At 29.8% G+C, this 17,278-nt stretch overlaps 4 protein-coding genes across 7 annotated transcripts; 2 read left to right on the top strand and 2 right to left on the bottom strand.

Moving 5' to 3' along the window:
* The first annotated feature begins 826 nt into the window (after positions 1 to 826).
* Rtet (major facilitator superfamily domain-containing protein rtet) lies at positions 827 to 4,225 on the top strand. The gene is made up of 10 exons (XM_074258339.1): positions 827 to 1,086; positions 1,161 to 1,236; positions 1,326 to 1,623; positions 1,723 to 1,985; positions 2,048 to 2,333; positions 2,585 to 2,805; positions 2,887 to 2,977; positions 3,116 to 3,253; positions 3,325 to 3,651; positions 3,738 to 4,225. Exons 3-9 carry the CDS (start codon positions 1,371 to 1,373, stop codon positions 3,414 to 3,416), a joined length of 1,344 nt encoding a protein of 447 aa, XP_074114440.1. The 5' UTR covers positions 827 to 1,086; positions 1,161 to 1,236; positions 1,326 to 1,370; the 3' UTR covers positions 3,417 to 3,651; positions 3,738 to 4,225.
* Positions 4,226 to 4,940: 715 nt separating this feature from the next.
* Positions 4,941 to 11,944, top strand: Stat92e (Signal transducer and transcription activator Stat92E). Of its 2 annotated transcripts, none has more exons than XM_074258315.1 (6): positions 4,941 to 5,210; positions 6,620 to 7,781; positions 8,511 to 9,306; positions 9,423 to 9,578; positions 10,140 to 10,362; positions 11,336 to 11,944. In XM_074258315.1, exons 2-6 carry the CDS (start codon positions 6,657 to 6,659, stop codon positions 11,505 to 11,507), a joined length of 2,472 nt encoding a protein of 823 aa, XP_074114416.1. In that variant the 5' UTR covers positions 4,941 to 5,210; positions 6,620 to 6,656; the 3' UTR covers positions 11,508 to 11,944. The 2 variants fall into 2 exon arrangements, with proteins under 2 accessions (XP_074114416.1, XP_074114415.1); XM_074258314.1 differs by lacking the exon at positions 4,941 to 5,210 and adding an exon at positions 5,845 to 5,876.
* On the bottom strand, positions 11,545 to 14,219 carry LOC141537387 (uncharacterized). 2 transcript variants are annotated; one of them, XM_074258361.1, is made up of 3 exons: positions 14,080 to 14,219; positions 13,223 to 13,533; positions 11,545 to 13,019 (listed from the first exon to the last, which is right to left on the bottom strand). In XM_074258361.1, exons 2-3 carry the CDS (start codon positions 13,507 to 13,509, stop codon positions 12,569 to 12,571), a joined length of 738 nt encoding a protein of 245 aa, XP_074114462.1. In that variant the 5' UTR covers positions 13,510 to 13,533; positions 14,080 to 14,219; the 3' UTR covers positions 11,545 to 12,568. The 2 variants fall into 2 exon arrangements, with proteins under 2 accessions (XP_074114462.1, XP_074114461.1); XM_074258360.1 differs by having other exon boundaries at positions 14,076 to 14,215.
* LOC141537374 (uncharacterized) lies at positions 13,625 to 17,161 on the bottom strand. Of its 2 annotated transcripts, XM_074258338.1 has the most exons (3): positions 16,934 to 17,161; positions 15,220 to 16,481; positions 13,625 to 14,293 (listed from the first exon to the last, which is right to left on the bottom strand). In XM_074258338.1, exons 1-2 carry the CDS (start codon positions 17,053 to 17,055, stop codon positions 15,239 to 15,241), a joined length of 1,365 nt encoding a protein of 454 aa, XP_074114439.1. In that variant the 5' UTR covers positions 17,056 to 17,161; the 3' UTR covers positions 13,625 to 14,293; positions 15,220 to 15,238. The 2 variants fall into 2 exon arrangements, with proteins under 2 accessions (XP_074114439.1, XP_074114438.1); XM_074258337.1 differs by lacking the exon at positions 13,625 to 14,293 and having other exon boundaries at positions 15,172 to 16,481.
* Positions 17,162 to 17,278: the final 117 nt, after the last annotated feature.

The following is a 17,278-nucleotide window of genomic DNA, read 5'->3' as shown; positions in this document are numbered from 1 at the left end:
TAAAAAAATTTCTGATTTTTTTTTTAATTTAGACATTTAGAATTTTTAAATATTTTTATTGTTATAAAAATTTTTAATAATTATTTTTTAATTATATATTTTTTTTACAGTAATTTAATTACCAACAAATATTTCTTCTTTCATTTAACCTCAATTTTTTAATATTTAAATTAACTATCCTGAAGTCAGCTGACAGCTGTCAAAAAAAACCTTTTTTTTTAAATTTACTCTAAAAATTTTTTTTTTAAATTATTAATAATTTAATTATTAAAAAAAATATTCTTAATGTCACTTAACCTCAATGTCATCAATTAATTTTGTAAAAATACAAATTATAAATTTATATTAAATGATTTTTTACTTAAAAATTGTTTTTTTAATTATTATTAATTTACAATTATTTAAATATTAAATAAAAAAAGAAGTCTTGGATAATAATGAAGTTAGCGGTCAGCTGTCAAAAAAATTTTTTTAACAAATTAATTACAATAAAAAAATGCTTCTAAAAATTTTTATTAATTTTCACACGTGAAAATTTTTAATTAATTTTTTTTTTAAATAATTTAATCGCTATAAAATTCTAAAAAAAATAGTCTTGGCCATTTTTTAATTATTTTCTAACCAAAAAAATTATTTTTTAAAAATGACTAAAAAAAATTGGATTTTGAATTTTTAAAAATTTCTACATGTCAATTTTTTTTTGCAATAATTTATTTGTTAAAAAAATTCTTAAAATGATTAAATTAATGACATTAAGGTTAGCTATCACTTTTTAATTTTTTAATTTTATTTAAAAAATAAATTTTCTTCAAAAAATAATTTAAAAAAAATTTCATTTTTAATTTTTTAAAATTTCTAAATGTCAATTTTTTTCCATAATTTATTTGTTAAAAAAATTCTTAAAATAATAATCTAAAAAGTGATTGTCAGCCAACTTCATACCATAGTCCGCCATTTGCAATTAAAAATTAAACATGACAGACAGAGTAGACACAGTACCGACTGTTGTAACTCAAACAACAGTTGTCAATAATAATAACAAGCAAACATGTGAGCAAGTGCAGCAAGTAGCGATATATTTAAAAGGTAAGAAATAATAAAAATAAAAAAATGTACCTTTCACTTTAAAACTAACGGGTAATTCTTGAATCTTCTTTCAGACTTTCACTCAGACCTGAGATGGGCTAGTTGGAGTGTCAATCTTAAAATAAATTAATTTACTTTATTTAAACACATGTAAGTTTTATTAAAAAATTAAAAATGTTAATTAAATGCAGTTGTTTAAATATTTAAAAATGTGCAAGTGATATTGTTTTTTATCTTAGCTACTTACTTATGATTGATAAAGGAAAGTCAGTCAGCTGATAATCATGGAGAGAAATGATGAAAAATTATTAATGTCAAATTATAAAGAAAAGGATAAAAAAACAATTCAGATTGTTTTTTTTTCGCTTATTATTGATTTGTTGGCGTTTACTATGATTTTGCCGCTGCTCCCGGCTCTGCTGGACTACTATAAGGAAACTGATGATAATGGGCTGTATTCTTGGATTTTGGGAAATGTCAAAGGCATTCAGGAAATTCTTCAAGCACCTGATAGGTTCAGCAGTGTTTTATTTGGAGGTAAATTTTATTTTTTAGTCCAATTATCTAATTAAGCAAAATTTTATTTATTTATTTTCATAAATAAAAAAAAAAATAACAATATTTTTATTTTTTTAGGATTCTTGGGGTCGATGTACTCATTCCTGCAATTCCTGTGCATGCCAATAGTAGGAGCATTATCAGACGTGTACGGTCGAAAGCCTATGATGATCCTCTGCCTGACCGGAATTTCCTTGTCGTACTTACTCTGGGCAATTTCAAACAATTTCATCATCTTCGTCCTCGCGAGATTCGTCGGAGGGGTCAGCAAGGGTAACATCAGCCTGTCCATGGCGATTATCACTGACGTGACGACTCCTAAGAACCGGGGAAAATCAATGGTCTGTAAATTTATTTTATTTATTAATAAATAAATTTATTAAATAATTAATTAAAATTTTAGGCCTTAGTGGGAATAGCCTTCTCCATAGGATTCATAATTGGACCAATGATCGGAGTGATCTTTACTAAAATAAGTACCAGTCAAGGCTACTGGTACATTTATCCGGCTATGTTTGCCTTTTTCTTATCACTAGTCGATCTAATCTATGTCATCAATTCTTTTGAAGAGACTCTCTCAGTTAAAAGACGCGCTAAGTCTCTAGCTAGAGGCATCAGTGGCGCGTTTATTTACATCAACCCTGTAGATTTATTTCTGTTTAATGGCGTAGCTGGTCTTGCGCCTTCAGGTAACACAATTAAAATTTTTTTATTATAGAAATTATTATTATTAAAAAACAATTTCACGTTTTTAGTAACAGAGAAATAATAATAATAATAATAATAATAATAATAATAATAATAATAATAATAATAATAATAATAATAATAATAATAATAATAATAATAATAATAATAATAATAATATTTTCAAGGTTTTTAAAAATTGTATTATTATTATTATTATTTATTTATTTATTTATTTATTTTTTTTTTTCAGAGTTGAAAAATTTAAGGACACTAGGAGCCAGTTATTTTTTGTACTTGTTCATTTACAGTGGACTGGAATTCACTCTAACTTTTTTAACACATCATTTTTTTGGATTTACCAGCATGCAACAAGGATATATGTTCCTGGTGATCGGGATTACTATGGCCTTGCTTCAGGGATCTTATGTTAGGCGTATTCCTGCTAGTAAAACAAAATTTTACAGTGAATTGGTAAGAATTTTTATATTATAATTTAAGTATTTTATTAATTTTTTTTTTTTTTTTTTTTTTTTTTTTTTTTTTTTTTTAAAGGGACTTTGGCTAGTTATACCCGCATTTATTTTTATAGGAGTAGCTAACAGTATTACTACACTTTATATTGGCATTATTATTTTTTCAGTTTGTAAGTTTATTATTATTATTATTTTTTATAATTTTAGTTTTAAAGAAAAAAAAACATTTTATTAATTTTAATAATTTTTATTAAAAGATTTTTTTTTATTAATTATTAATATTAAAATTTTATAAATTTATTTTTTAGCAACAGCATTTGCGGTTACATGTATGATGACTATAGTCTCAAAAATAGGACCAGAAAATCAAAAAGGAACAATTACTGGTATTTTTCGGTCTTTAGGAGCATTAGCACGAAGTTGTGGTCCAATTGTTGCATCATTAGGTAATTAAATTAATTACCACAATATTTTTTTTTATAATTAAAATAAATTTAATAAATAAAAATTTTTTTAGCATATTGGAGTATCGGTAGTGCATCAACATATTTAATCGGTGCATTTGTCCTCATCTTTCCACCACTAATACTCAAAAAAGTAGCTGTTTAACAGTGAATACCTTAAAAAATATAATTAATTTAATTAATCATAAAAAAAATCATATTTTTTTACGTACTGAAAATACTTAAAAAATAATACATTATTTTATAAAAAAATATTTAATTTAATAAATTATAAAACTGTGATGTTTAAAAATTTATCAGCTAAATAAATTTTTATATAAATATATTGAGTTGATTAAATTGATTCAAGTTAATTAATTTATTGACTTTAGCAGATCACAGTGAGTATAATAATTTAATTAAATATTCATTCATATAATTAAACAAATTAAGTATTGTTTATTATAATTATTATTTTATTTTTTAGGTATTTATTTCCAGAATTAAAAAGTTCATTCTGAAAAACAACATCTGAGTTTGGCGTAAGTGAAATTGCACAGGTGCAGGTGTAAGTAGATAACATCAACTGAGACAATACAATGCTGGATAATTGTCAGCAGTTAGAGAATGTGGTATTAAATATACAGGATTCTATTACTGATGTCATGTTAAAGTTAAGCGTTGTAGTTCATTTAGAATTTAATTGTATGGGTGTCTTAAGTAATGCGCATGGGTAGAGTATTTTTATTGTTTGCTTTTAGCAGACGTTTTTTTTTCTTTTTTTTTTCCAATGCAATTTCTTTGTCAGCTGACTATTTTTTTTTTATTATTATTAAAAGTATTCAAATCAACTGACATTTATTTATTTATTTTTTATTTAAAAAAAAAATGCAAAATTAAAAAATGACCTTGTATCTTGTGAAATATTGACATTTTTAAAGATTTAAGCTCATCCTGACAATACACTCCTCAAGACCTTTCATTTGAGTACCCACATAAATTTTTCATATATTTATATATATTATATATATAAATATACGAAAAATATATAAAAAATGCATGTGGGTACTCAAATGAAAGCTCTTGATGAGTCTAACATCAAGATGAGCTTATATCTTTAAAAATGTCAATAATAGTTAAAAAAATACATTGCAATTTAAGAAAATTTATTATTTAATAAAGCAAAATTTTATTTATATATAGTTTACTCTGACATTAAAGTTAACTGTCATTTGAAAATTTTTTAATTCTTTTTTAATAAATAAATTTGTTCCAAAAAATTATTTAAAAAAATTTTGCATTTATAGTTTTTAAAAATTTTTAAATGTAAATTTTTTTTATAAATTTTTTTTTTGTCATAATTTATAGTGACTGCAAAGTTGCTAGTTATTATTATTATTATTATTATTATTATTATTATTATTATTATTATTATTATTATTATTAATCATAATAATAATAAAATTAATAATAATAAATTTAAAAAAAATACAAATTTAAAAATTAAAATTTTCCCGCTTCTGTCACCATATTCCTTTTTCCTCTAATATCTGCGCATGCGCAACAATTCCCGGTAAAGAACACCACGTGACCTCCCCCATAATTCTTCCGACACGGATACTTACAGTACGAAATTCCAAGAATCGGCTTACGCCTTGCACTTCGCCGCGCTAGCTCGCCCGAGAACCAACGGGTTAGGCGACGCACTAAAAAACCGACAACCTTTCTTAGATCTCATTCTCATATTCTCATTCTGTCCCTCTCAATCTCAACGAAATCCTCCACTGTGCAATAATCAACAATTATTCACAAAATAAAATCTAAAACAATTAAAAGAACTATTTTTTTTTGTAAATTATCAAGTGAGTGTCCAGTGTCTATTATAAATATACATAAATATATATTGTAGTCGTGAAAAAAAAAAAAGAATCCCGCCAGTTTAATGTGACTCCCATCAGAGGTAAGCTGAAAAATAAAATGAAGGTTATTCTTTTTTTATTTTTTTAAGATAATTATTAATAATCTTTATTTTATTTTATTTGTTTATTTAGTACTAAGTGACGTGCAATGATGGATTATAAAAAATAATAAATATATATATATATATATATATATATATATATATATATATATATATATATATATATATATATATATATATATAAAAATATATAAATATATATAGATAGATACTGAGTGGCGAAAATGAATATCTTATCTATATTTTAGTTATCGCGTACTTTATTTGAAAGACGTCATTCGACGTCACCCGTCACTGTTCAATTTACAGTTTTTTTTTTTTTTTATTATTATTATTATTATTTTTTTTTAAAGCTTGATAATTATTTTTATTTAAAAAATTAAGTGAAAAAAATGTCAGACATTTTTTTGATATAATTTAATTTTTATAAAATTATAAAATTATTTTTTTATTTAAAAAATGTCAGACATTTTTTTTTTTTGACAATTAATTTTTTTTTTTAATTATAAAATAGTTTTTTATTTAAAAAATTATTAAATAATTAAAAAAAAATAAGTTAATTTTTAAGTTGAGTTTAAATATTAAGTATGTATGATTTAATTTATGAGTAAGTAAGATCCAAGGCCGCATGAAGGTCTCGTTCAGGTACTTTTATTTATTTGTGCTGGCTCATGGTAGTAATATGGACTTTCTACCTGGTATGGGTTTTGTCGTAGGTCCTGGAGGTGGAAGATAACAATTCGGATGAATTTTTACTTTAAACTTCTTCGGTGGATTTTATAACATTAAAATTATCCGATGAAAATTAAGTTAGCCGAAATTTAAAAATTTTAATAATTTATTTTATTGAAAAATTATTTAAAAAAAAAATTGAAAAAAAAAATTTCACATGTAGAAAATTTAAAAAATTACACATGCAATTTTTTCTAAATATTTTTTTGTTATAATTTAATAAATAAAAAAAAATCAAAATATTAAATAATAAATTAAAAAAAAAATTATAAAAGTAATTTTACTAATAAAATTACAATAAATAATTTTTTTAATAGTGCAATCCCTGGAACTCGATAAAAAATCACTGGAAATAAGTAAACAATTCACCTAGTGTGTACCAGGAATTGATAAAAAAAAAAAAAAAAAAATATAAATATATACTTATTTAGTTGATTAGAATGTCATGAGCATTGATAAAATATTTTGTTTAGATATTAAAATTTGAAAAATTGTGTTTCTAAATTTGAAAAAATTTTTTAATAAATTAAAGAGAATATTGATTGTTATTATAAATTTTAAATTATTATGCTTGGTAAAAAAATATATTAATCATAAAATTGTTGTAGAATAGTTAATGCAAAATTATTAATGAATTAAAACGAAATTTTTCTCAGGAACAAAAACTCGATAAAAAAAATAGCAAAAAAAAAAATGGCGTTGTGGGCAAAAGCGCAACAACTCCCGCAAGAAGCATTACAGCAGATAAGATCAGTGTACGGAGAGCATTTTCCAATCGAGGTGCGTCACTTCCTAGCGGCATGGATCGAGGAAAAAATGTGGGCGGACATAGAGCCGGACAATCCGCAGCACGAGCCGTACATATCGGGACTAATTGGGTCGTTAATCCAGGAACTGGAGTCAAAAGCGGCATCTTTGCAAACGGAAGATTTGTTCCTGACAAAATTGAAGCTGATGGAAGCGGCAAAGATGTTCCGGCAGCGTTACAACACGAACCCAACGACGTTGTTCCGGATAATCAGACACTGTCTGGGAACGGAGATGAAGCTGGTGGCGCAGGTGGAGAACCTGGGAGGCGCACTGATGAGCATGGCTCACGGAAGAGTTGGAATGATGGTCGGAGACTCGGTGACTGAGATTGCGCAGCAAGTTGAGGCTCTGCGCCGAAGGACTCAAGAAACTGGAGAAGACTTGCGGAAGATGGAGCAGGAGCAGGAAGCTTTTGCTATTTCTTACCACGAGTGCACTAAATTAAACGCTCACTTGCAGCAGCTGGCGACTCACCCCCAAAACCAGCAGAGCATTGACGCCGAGAAGAAGATCCGCAGGCAGAAGGAACAGCAGGAACAGCTCCTCAATCACAAGGTCGCTAATCTCATGCAGCTGAGGCTCACTCTTGCGGACAAACTCAAAGACACCATCACCAAATTGAACAGCTTGCAGTCCAAGGTTCTTGATGATGAACTCATACGCTGGAAAAGAGACCAGCAGTTAGCCGGTAATGGAGCGCCTTTTAATTCCACTCTCGATTCTATTCAGGAGTGGTGCGAGAGTCTTGCTGAACTCATTTGGCTCAACAGGCAGCAGATCAAAGAAGCTGAGAGGCTCAAACTCAAGTTCGCCCTGGATCCTCCAGGGGTTCAAGATATTTTGCCCCAGTTGAACTCCTCGATTACTCAGCTACTCAGCTCTTTAGTTACTAGTACTTTTATTATTGAGAAACAGCCTCCTCAGGTCATGAAGACTAATACCAGGTTTACCAGCACTGTTAGGTTACTTGTTGGTGGGAAGCTTAATGTTCATATGACGCCTCCACAGGTTAGTTATTATTATTAAAATTAATCGTTTTCATTAATGAAGAAATAATAACAATATTAAGATTTTTTTTTTAATTAATTATTATTATTATTGATAAAAATTTTTTAGTAATTATTTAGAGCAATTGGTGGTGGGAAAAAAAAATTATATTTTTAATTTTATCAAAAAGATGGGTCTAAAAAATGTAACATTAATTTTTTTAATAAATTATAAAGCGCAGAAATTACTTTATCCATTAAATTAATCAATAATTAAAATAAAAAATTAATAAATTTTTTATATAAAATTAATTTTTACTTTGTAAAAGTTAAAAAATATAATAACTAATTTGTGACGTATCAAAACTTCAAACTTTTTTTTTTATTGTCTTAAAAATATAAAAATAATAAAAATTTTCTACGGACTTACAACGCCATCTGTTAGAAATTTATTTAATTAGGAAATTGTGGAGGGGGTATATGACGCTGTAAGAGGTTGGCAAACGAGCAAAGAGTGTGTTTTAAAATGCGAAGCACAGAAAATTTTTTTTTTTTACTAAATTAATGTAAAAAAAAATTTTTCTTGGCAAAAAAATTTTAAATAATGTTTTTTTAACTCAGAAAAATTTTTAATAATGTTTTTTTGAGTCAAAAAAATTTTTAATATTTTTTTGACAAAAAAAAAAAAAAAAATAAAAAATGAATAAATATTGAAAATTGTAATTAAAAATAATGAAAATTAATTTTCTAGGTAAAAGTAAGCATAATAAGTGAAGCGCAAGCAAACAGCTTATTAAAAAGCGATAAAATGGCAAAAAGCGGGGAAGCTAGCGGCGAAATTTTAAACAACACCGGAACAATGGAGTACCACCAAGCGACGCGTCAGCTGAGCGTGAGTTTCCGTAACATGCAGCTGAAGAAAATAAAGCGAGCGGAGAAAAAAGGAACGGAGTCAGTGATGGACGAGAAGTTCTCGCTGCTGTTCCAGTCGCAGTTCAGCGTGGGAGGAGGAGAGCTAGTCTTCCAGGTGTGGACGCTGAGCCTGCCGGTGGTGGTAATCGTCCATGGGAACCAGGAGCCGCACGCGTGGGCGACCGTCACCTGGGACAACGCGTTCGCGGAACCAGGCCGTGTTCCGTTCGCAGTTCCCGACAAAGTTCCCTGGGCGCAAGTCGCCGAGGCGCTGAATGTAAAATTCAAGTCCGCGACCGGGAGACACCTGATGGAGGACAACCTGAGGTTCCTCGCGGAGAAGGCCTTCAGGGGCGGGTACCCTGGTGACCAAGATTACTCCAACTTGATGCTCAGCTGGGCCCAGTTCTGCAAGGAGCCGCTGCCTGAGCGGAACTTTACCTTCTGGGAATGGTTCTACGCCGTGATGAAGCTCACTAGGGAGCACTTACGCGGACCCTGGACCGAGGGATTCATCTTGGGGTTCGTCAGGAAGAAACAGGCCGAGGAGATGCTCGCCAGCTGTCCCAGTGGCACTTTCTTGATGAGGTTCTCTGATTCTGAGCTTGGAGGGGTCACCATCGCTTGGGTTGGAGGTCAGTTCTTTATTTTTAGATAAAAAATCCATTTATTTTATTAGTTTCTTAATTACTTAGTTGCTAAGTGCTTTTAATTAATTAATTAATTCAATTAAGTAATTAATTTTTTTTAGATCAAACTGGGGTGTTTATGCTACAGCCATTTACCAGCAAGGACTTTGCTATTCGTTCACTGGCTGATCGAGTTTCTGATTTGCAACATTTACTTTATTTGTATCCTGATATTTCTAAGGATCAAGCATTTGCGCGGTACTACACGCCATTTACGGGTAAAATTATTTTATTATTATTATCTATAGATACATAATTAAAAAATGACCTTGTATCTTGTGACCCATTGACATTTTTAAAGTTATAAGTTCATCCCGACAATACACTCCTCAAGACCTTTCATTTGAGTACCCACATCAATTTTTCATATATTTTATATATTTATATATATCACATATATGTATATATGAAAAATATATAAAAAATGCATGTGGGTACTCAAATGAAAGCTCTTAATGAATGTAACATCGTAATGAGCTTATATCTTCAAAATATATATTATATAATTAAGAAATGACCTTGTATCTTGTGAACTATTGGCATTTTTAAAGATTTAAGCTCATTCTGATGTTATACTCATCGAGACCTTTCATTTGAATACCCACATCAATTTTTCATATATTTTATATATTTATATATATTATATATATGTATATATGAAAAATATATAAAAAATGCATGTGGGTACTCAAATGAAAGCTCTTGATGAGTGTAACATCAAGATGAGCTTATATCTTTAAAAACGTAACCATAGGCTAAAATAATTGTGAATTTTTCAGAGAGTCAACCGACTTCAAACAACGGCTATGTAAAGCCCCTTTTGGTGACCCACGTGCCAGGATGGGGTGGCCCGGGAGGTGGCGGCTCTACACCCTCCCACTCATCAGTAATCGGCGTGGGAAGCAACCAAGGTCACGGGAGCTACCCCGCAACGCCCTCGAATATGTTCCAGGCGCACAGCCCCGACACTTCTGTCCGTGATACGCCGTCTGTTGCATCCAGGTCAGTTCCTTGGATGTAGCTTAATCGATTCGTATTTCTCGGATTTATTAATTAAAATTATTTACAATACTTAAATCTTTATTTTAAAAATACTCGGAATTTTTTTTTTATAATTCTTTTGATTATATTTTTTTGAGTATTTTTAACGTAAGCAGTATTTTTAAGGCAAAGTATTTTTAACAGACATTTAAATTTTTGTTTTATCTAAAATACAAATTTTAAATAAAATTTTTTTTAATTTTTTAAATTTTGTTAAAAATTCTAATTAATTTTTTTTTACTACAAAAAATTTTTAATTAATTTTTTAAATGTCTGTAATTTAATACAAAAATCAGCAGAATCTTAAACAATAAAATTCCGCACAATAAAAAAAAAAGTCTGCTATTTTTGTATTTACATTGATATTAATAATTGTAATTTTTGATACTGAATTTACAAATTTTTTATACACATTTATTTTATCTAAAGTAACTATACTTATTTAAAAAAAAAAAAAAAAAAAAAAAAAAAAAAAAAAAAAAGCGATAAATTTTTACTAGTATTAAAAAGAAAAAAAAATTGTACCGAATATTATTTATCGCTTCAATTTAAAATCGCTTCGGGTCATCTAAAAAAAATTAATTAAAAAACAAAATATTAAAATAATAATAATAACTAAGGCCTGGAGCTAGCCGGTACAACCACATATTTTTAATATTTCATTTTGATAAAAAATTAAAAAATTAAAAAAAAAAAAACAGGACGCAACTCCAATTGATAAACTGGCAATCGTAATTTAATAATATTAAAATCCGTCCGCGCTTGTGGTTGTTTTTTTTTGGTCGTATCGGCTAATCCGGCTTGCATTAAATAATAAATTAATTAATTAAACAATGAAAAAAAAAATTTTTTTTTCTAACATAAAAATGATAATTAAATAAATAAATAAATTTAGATTGCCAAAATAATAATTGGAGTTGTGTTTCTGGTACAGTTACGCTCCGGGACTGGGTCAATCTTCAAATCCTGGGGAACGTCCTGGAGAGATGGACTACTCGGATCTTATGGTCCACTCTGAGATGCCGCCGATTGATGAAAATCTCGCCCTCGACCCACTCAATGGATTTGGATTCAATGAATTTATGCAATCGTACAAACCACAATAATTATTATTATTTTTATTAGTAACTAAGACTACTGCTATTTCTTTTTTTTTTTTTTTTAATATTAATATTGTTATTATTATAGTTAGATTTAATTTTATTTATAAAAAAAAAAGTATGCTAGTGTATATACAGTTTGCACACCAAAATATTTACTTTTACTTTATATTTTAGATAACACTTTGGATAAGTTGGTCATTTTTTACGGGAAAAAATTTTATAAGGAGATTTTTAGTTTTTGAAATTTTATTATTATTATTATTATTATTATCATTCAAATTGACAGCTCCAATCATGATAAATAATAAATTATTATCAAAAATTTGTAATAATAATAATAATAATAATAAAATTTCAAAAATTATTATTATTCAAAAATATAACCGTAAAAAAAGCCAATATTTTATAAAAAAAAAAAAAAAAAAAAAAAAGAAAAAGAAACCCTTAAGGAGTGTAATGAATGAAAAAAAAATATCTGGTGCTTTTTATATTAATTTTTTTCTAACAACGAAAATAATTATCAATAATAACTATAACTATAGATTTTTTTTTTTTTTTCGAAAATTTTTGAGGCCTTTAATTCATTACTTGCTCCAAAAACAACCGTGGAAGCTATTTTTTTTTATGTTATTACTTTTGTCCCAAAGTTGTAGATAGTCTATAACTACGATTATTAATATTTTAGTACCGATAATTTTAAAAAGTGATTATGTCGACAATCATGTGCCTTAGAAAAACTCATATAAATTAAAATTTAAATCAATCGTAATCAAGCGTAGAAATAAAATTTAAATTACAATGTTATGTTCTTTAAAAATTTATAGATAAGAAGAAATTATCTAAAATATATATCAACTATTGATCTCTTAAAAACTACGCATTAAAAATAAATATTTTATATAAAACACCGTTAAATTTTGACCACGGCCATACTATAAATTATATAATTAGATATTAATGATAAAAAAAATTAAAAATTATGTAATATTTTATTTGTAGCGCAAATAAAAGCTTAAGAATAATTATTGATTAATTTTTCTTTTATTTTAGACACTCAAAAATTTTTAATTAAGATACATTCCAAAGTTCCCCGCTAGAGGGCAAGAAGGTCCCTCACATTCTTCATAACAATAAACCTCAGGGGCTACATAACTGCTGCGATAGATGGAGTTGTCATCAAAGGGCTGAGTGGGACGCCGGTACGGCTGTTTCTTCTTCGAAGGTAAGCTTTTCCTCGCCAGAGGTCCCCAGTGCCTATACGACAGCTTGTTAGTCGTCTCACTTTCCATTTTGTCTTTGGAGAACCCAATGTTCCCGCTCGGAACTTTAGGGACGACAAGTTCTATCTGAAGTGGAACAAACGCCTCGCTGTAGGAGCTTGTTCCAGCGAACTGACTTTTTCTAACCCACTCAGAATTTTGCCGAGGTTTTATTGGCATAGATCTGGAGGCATTTTCTACGGGGAGAAAACTTTCAGAGTACGTTGTGTTCGAGGCTAGTTCCGCTTTTGGAGGTCTGGAACGGAACATAAATTTTTTAGTTCTAGGAACATTGGTTCCGGGAACTGTTCCAAGAACCTTTGTTCCAGAAACAATTGTTCCTTGAACTGTTCCAATAACCTTGGTTCCATTGACTGTTCCAAGAAACTTTGTGCCAGGGACTGTAGTTCTAGGAACTCCGGTTCCAGGAACTTAACTATTAAAATTCTAAAAACTTACCTATAAGGTTTTTTCTGTGCCCAAGGGAACAGTTCCCGGTGCTCTATCGGCAGAGGTTGGTAGCTCAGCTTATGAGTAGTCTCACTAGCAGCTTCAGTTCCACTAGGAACATAGTTCCTCTTGGGCTTACAACTACTAACCGGTTGATAACCTGTATGATAGACATACGCAGAACTGGTAGTAGTAGTTCCGTCTAGCGGCTTCTTACAGAGTCTAATATTATCCGATGGAATCACTATAGCCGGTCTTTTGAAGTACCGGGAACAAGTTTTAATTTCCACTTGCATATTTTCATCTTTTTATTTTGGTTCCTTCAAATTAAATCAAATATAAATAAACAGTGACATTATTTTTAAGTTCCTATGTTCAGATTAATAAAAATGGCCGCTGACACAACCTAACTTTAATTATGCAGTTTGCAATTGTTTATTGTAAAGTTGTATTTAATTACAGCAGTACCAAGAACTAAGTTATTTAATTCATTAATAAAAAAAATTAATTATCTTATTTCAGCTGTTACGTCCAAATTTGGACTAAATAAATTAAATTATTTTCGGCCCAAGCTTTTCAGCCTATAGACCGGGAACGTGTTAAATACTGGATTTTTGTGATTGAATGAATGAGAATTTGTGTATATTTGCAACTTATTAATTTCACTGATTCTAAACTTTACAATACAAACTTAATTTAAATTCACTAATGAAAAATTATTAGGATATTCGTGAACTGGTTAGTGTGAACTAACGTGGATAATAAAAGTGTGAGGACACTTGTTATAGGAAAGTGTGTGAACACTTGTTACAGGAAAGTGTGTGGACACTTGTAGCTTATGAGACTGAACAGAAAAAATTACCAACGTTTTTGTGAACAAGGCCCCTTTTATCGATCGTTCGAGTTCGGACTTTGGGTTTTTTTTGGGGGGGAAAACTGTGTCCAATCAGGAAACAGTTTCCCGGGGTCCGTTCCCTGCCCCATTGCATTTTCCGTAGGGAAAGCGACTGGGTCCCGCCCAAGATACTAGCCTATGTGCGTGCGCACTCACACATACGCTGATATGTACATTTTGTCCTTCTAGTTTATAAAAAATTATTTAAATTTATTAACATTAGTAATATCGCTAATTGTTTAATTCGCTTAATAGTTAGTTCGCTTCATTCATAATCTAAGTTTTACAATTTTACTATTTAAATATTTAAGAATTATGTTAATAATTTCCATCCTATTTCCTATGATAAATTTATGTATTTATAATATTACAATTAAAATATTTTCCTATTGAATAAAATTATGACGAACCATTGATTTTAATAAACACGTGGTTGTCTATTCTTATTTAAATAATTCAGATGTAAATTTAAATTGATAATTTGATTAATATTTCGAAGTTACAATTTTCTATTGGTATCATCTCATTTAATTCAGAATTGATTTGATTTTTGAAATCAGTATAAGTTATTTTGATAAAAGAAATAATTTATTTATAGAATGTTAATGTTCTTTCTATGGTTAATTTTCGTTAAGTTTCAAATATTATTTTTAAATAGCTGTCGTGCTGTAATAAAATTTTGTTTGTCGTAAGTGATAAAGAAAAATTTTAGTTATCTTAAAAGTACATCTGTTAGGCTTACAAATTACTTTAAAACTCCAAAGAGTCGTAGGTACTTAGTTATATTTGTTTGGGACTCTTTATGGATATTTAATTACCCTAGAGAATTAAGATAAAAAAAATCCAATGCGTTTTTCTTGGGTTGTTCATTATGTTAACGTCTCCAAGAAAAATGCATTTAGGTAACTTATTTTTAATGTGTTTTTTTTTTGTTTCTATTTGTTTAGGAGTAGTAAAATGTTTCTAGGTAAATTTTAAAATTATAGGGGTTCGTTATCATAAAGGGTTTTTTTTTTAATTTCGATTGTATTTAGTTAAGATTTCGGAATAATTTTAGAGAATACACAACGCAGATAAAATTTATTGTCAAGAAAAAATAAATACTGCTCACGTATTTGTTTAAATGCAAGTTATTGATTTGGATGTAACACAGCACTAGGTGGCTTGAGTGGAATTCTTCCCAATATAAATTTATCCGCCGCAAAGTAACTTTTCTCCTCATTCGTAAGCACCTCTGCCGGCGAATAGCAATTAGGATCAATGCTGGCGGTTCCAGGAACAGCCACTGTTCCAAAGGGATTATTGGTGGCGAAGGGTTGGCCGGATGGAGCAAAATAATTGCTAGAGGTAGTGTTAGTGCTGGTGGCAGCACCAGTAGTCGATGTTCCAGAAGTGGAACTGGTTCCAAATGTGGAACTGGTGTTGAACGGCGCAGTGCTCGCGGAACTGAATAAAGTATTGCCGAAAGTTGGCGCTGTATTGGCTACAAATGTAGGAGCTGTGGTTCCAAATGTGTTTCCTGGAAGAGGATTATTATTATTAGCAGTAAATACAGAAGCTTGGGGCTTGTTGAACAGCCCGGGAACAGTGTTCCCGAAGTTCGAGGCGGTTCCAAAGACCGGCGCGCCACCAAACGCGGGAGTGTTCTTCTGGGCAAACAAAGGATTTGCTAAGGCATTGGTGGCGCCTAAAGTAGTTGTAAAAATCCCCGAAGATGGCGCTGCGCTGCTGGTGAACAAATTCGTCGGCGCAGTTGAAGTAAAGGTGTTTGTTCCGAAGTTACTGGCGGTTCCAGTTCCAGGAACACCGAAAATACTCCCGGGATTGTTATTTGAAAAAACACTCGAATTTGGTTGAGAGAATGACGGCTGGGTGGCGCCACCGAATATCGAACCCCCACTCTGGGTTCCTGAGAAGTTATTACTACCAAAAATAGATGGCGTGGAGGTCGCTGTGCTGGAGAACAAAGATGTAGTGGTGGGAGTGAAGTTCCTCGTGGTGAACGGACTTGTGCTGTTTTGGGAACCGAAGATCCCCGATGAGGGGAACAAAGTTCCTCGCAGAACGTTGTTAGGAGCTTGTTGAGGGTCTCTGGTGCCCTTGTGGAGCTTCTCGAGCATTTTTGCGGTTTCTATGATAGGATTCTTCAGGACGTTCCGCTTTGACATCGCTTCCTGGCACAGTTGGTGGAACAGCTGCTTTGCTTGCTCAACGGTGTTGTTCTTCTCCGCTTGGTACATCTCCCACCGGACTTCTTCCGGGGAGATGTCTTCGAAACCCGGAATGCATGATTGTTCTTTGAATGGACCGAAGCAGGATAGTGGCCATTGGTTACCACGTTCTGCTATTAGGACTTCTTCAGCTACTCCTAACCTGGAAAATTTATTATTATTATTATTATTATTATTATTATTATTATTGTTGCAATTTTCAAGGTCCTAATTATAATCACAATAATAAAAGCAGCTATAAAAAAATGAATAAAATTTTGCTTTATTAAATAATGACTCTGGTTAAATTAGATTGTATTTTCTTAACTATTGACATTTTTAAAGATATAAACTCATTCTGATATTACACTCATCAAGACCTTTCATTTGAGTACCCACATCAATTTTTCATATATTTTTTATATATTTATATATATCATATATATGTATATATGACAAATATATAAAAAATGCATGTGGGTACTCAAATGAAAGGTCTTGATGAGTGTAATTTCAGAATGAGTTTATATCTTTAAAAATGTCAATAGTTCTCAATTTAATTTAATTAGATTATTAATTAAATTAATAAAATAAAAATAATAATAAAAAACTTACGATATACTTTTATTTTCTCCATATTTCTCATTTCCTTGACGTCTAAAATTATTAATATGATCAAACCGACAACTTTGTCCAAATCGACAATTTCCTGCTTGATAAAATTTACACGCCACCATATTTAATTCTTCTTCATATAAATAAATAATTTAATTTAACAATATTATGAAATATAATAACCTTTTTGTAACAAGTACTGTTTGTTTCTGTTTACTCCGTTTATTATCCTCCAACAACTAATAGATGAGACTGCAACTTTCTGCCACTAGAGGCGCTGCAAGTAGTTTTAATATTTTGGCGCGAACTATTTAAATTAATGCTCACGCCTCTACACAGTATGGG

The sequence above is a fragment of the Cotesia typhae genome, unplaced genomic scaffold (assembly GCF_013202065.1).
Source record: "Cotesia typhae breed Kobodo isofemale line unplaced genomic scaffold, CoteBio_Ctyphae scaffold_91, whole genome shotgun sequence".
NCBI lineage: Eukaryota > Metazoa > Arthropoda > Insecta > Hymenoptera > Braconidae > Cotesia > Cotesia typhae.
Note: the sequence above shows the minus strand (reverse complement) of the source record. Positions and strands in the feature narration are given on the sequence as shown.

What these genes read in the sequence shown, in the direction of transcription:
- Rtet (XM_074258339.1), top strand. Translation starts at nt 1,371, where the DNA reads ATGGAGAGAAATGATGAAAAATTATTAATGTCAAATTATAAAGAAAAG. An exon ending in CAGCAGTGTTTTATTTGGAG is followed by an intron (nt 1,624 to 1,722) that starts GTAAATTTTATT and finishes TTATTTTTTTAG; the next exon opens with GATTCTTGGGGTCGATGTAC. An exon ending in CATTATTATTTTTTCAGTTT is followed by an intron (nt 2,978 to 3,115) that starts GTAAGTTTATTA and finishes TTTATTTTTTAG; the next exon opens with CAACAGCATTTGCGGTTACA.
- Stat92e (XM_074258314.1), top strand. An exon ending in TTCATATGACGCCTCCACAG is followed by an intron (nt 7,782 to 8,510) that starts GTTAGTTATTAT and finishes TTAATTTTCTAG; the next exon opens with GTAAAAGTAAGCATAATAAG. An exon ending in CACCATCGCTTGGGTTGGAG is followed by an intron (nt 9,307 to 9,422) that starts GTCAGTTCTTTA and finishes AATTTTTTTTAG; the next exon opens with ATCAAACTGGGGTGTTTATG.
- LOC141537387 (XM_074258361.1), bottom strand. Translation starts at nt 13,509, where the DNA reads ATGCAAGTGGAAATTAAAACTTGTTCCCGGTACTTCAAAAGACCGGCT. An exon ending in GCACAGAAAAAACCTTATAG is followed by an intron (nt 13,020 to 13,222) that starts GTAAGTTTTTAG and finishes GTTCCGTTCCAG; the next exon opens with ACCTCCAAAAGCGGAACTAG.
- LOC141537374 (XM_074258338.1), bottom strand. Translation starts at nt 17,055, where the DNA reads ATGGTGGCGTGTAAATTTTATCAAGCAGGAAATTGTCGATTTGGACAA. An exon ending in GGAGAAAATAAAAGTATATC is followed by an intron (nt 16,482 to 16,933) that starts GTAAGTTTTTTA and finishes TAAATTTTCCAG; the next exon opens with GTTAGGAGTAGCTGAAGAAG.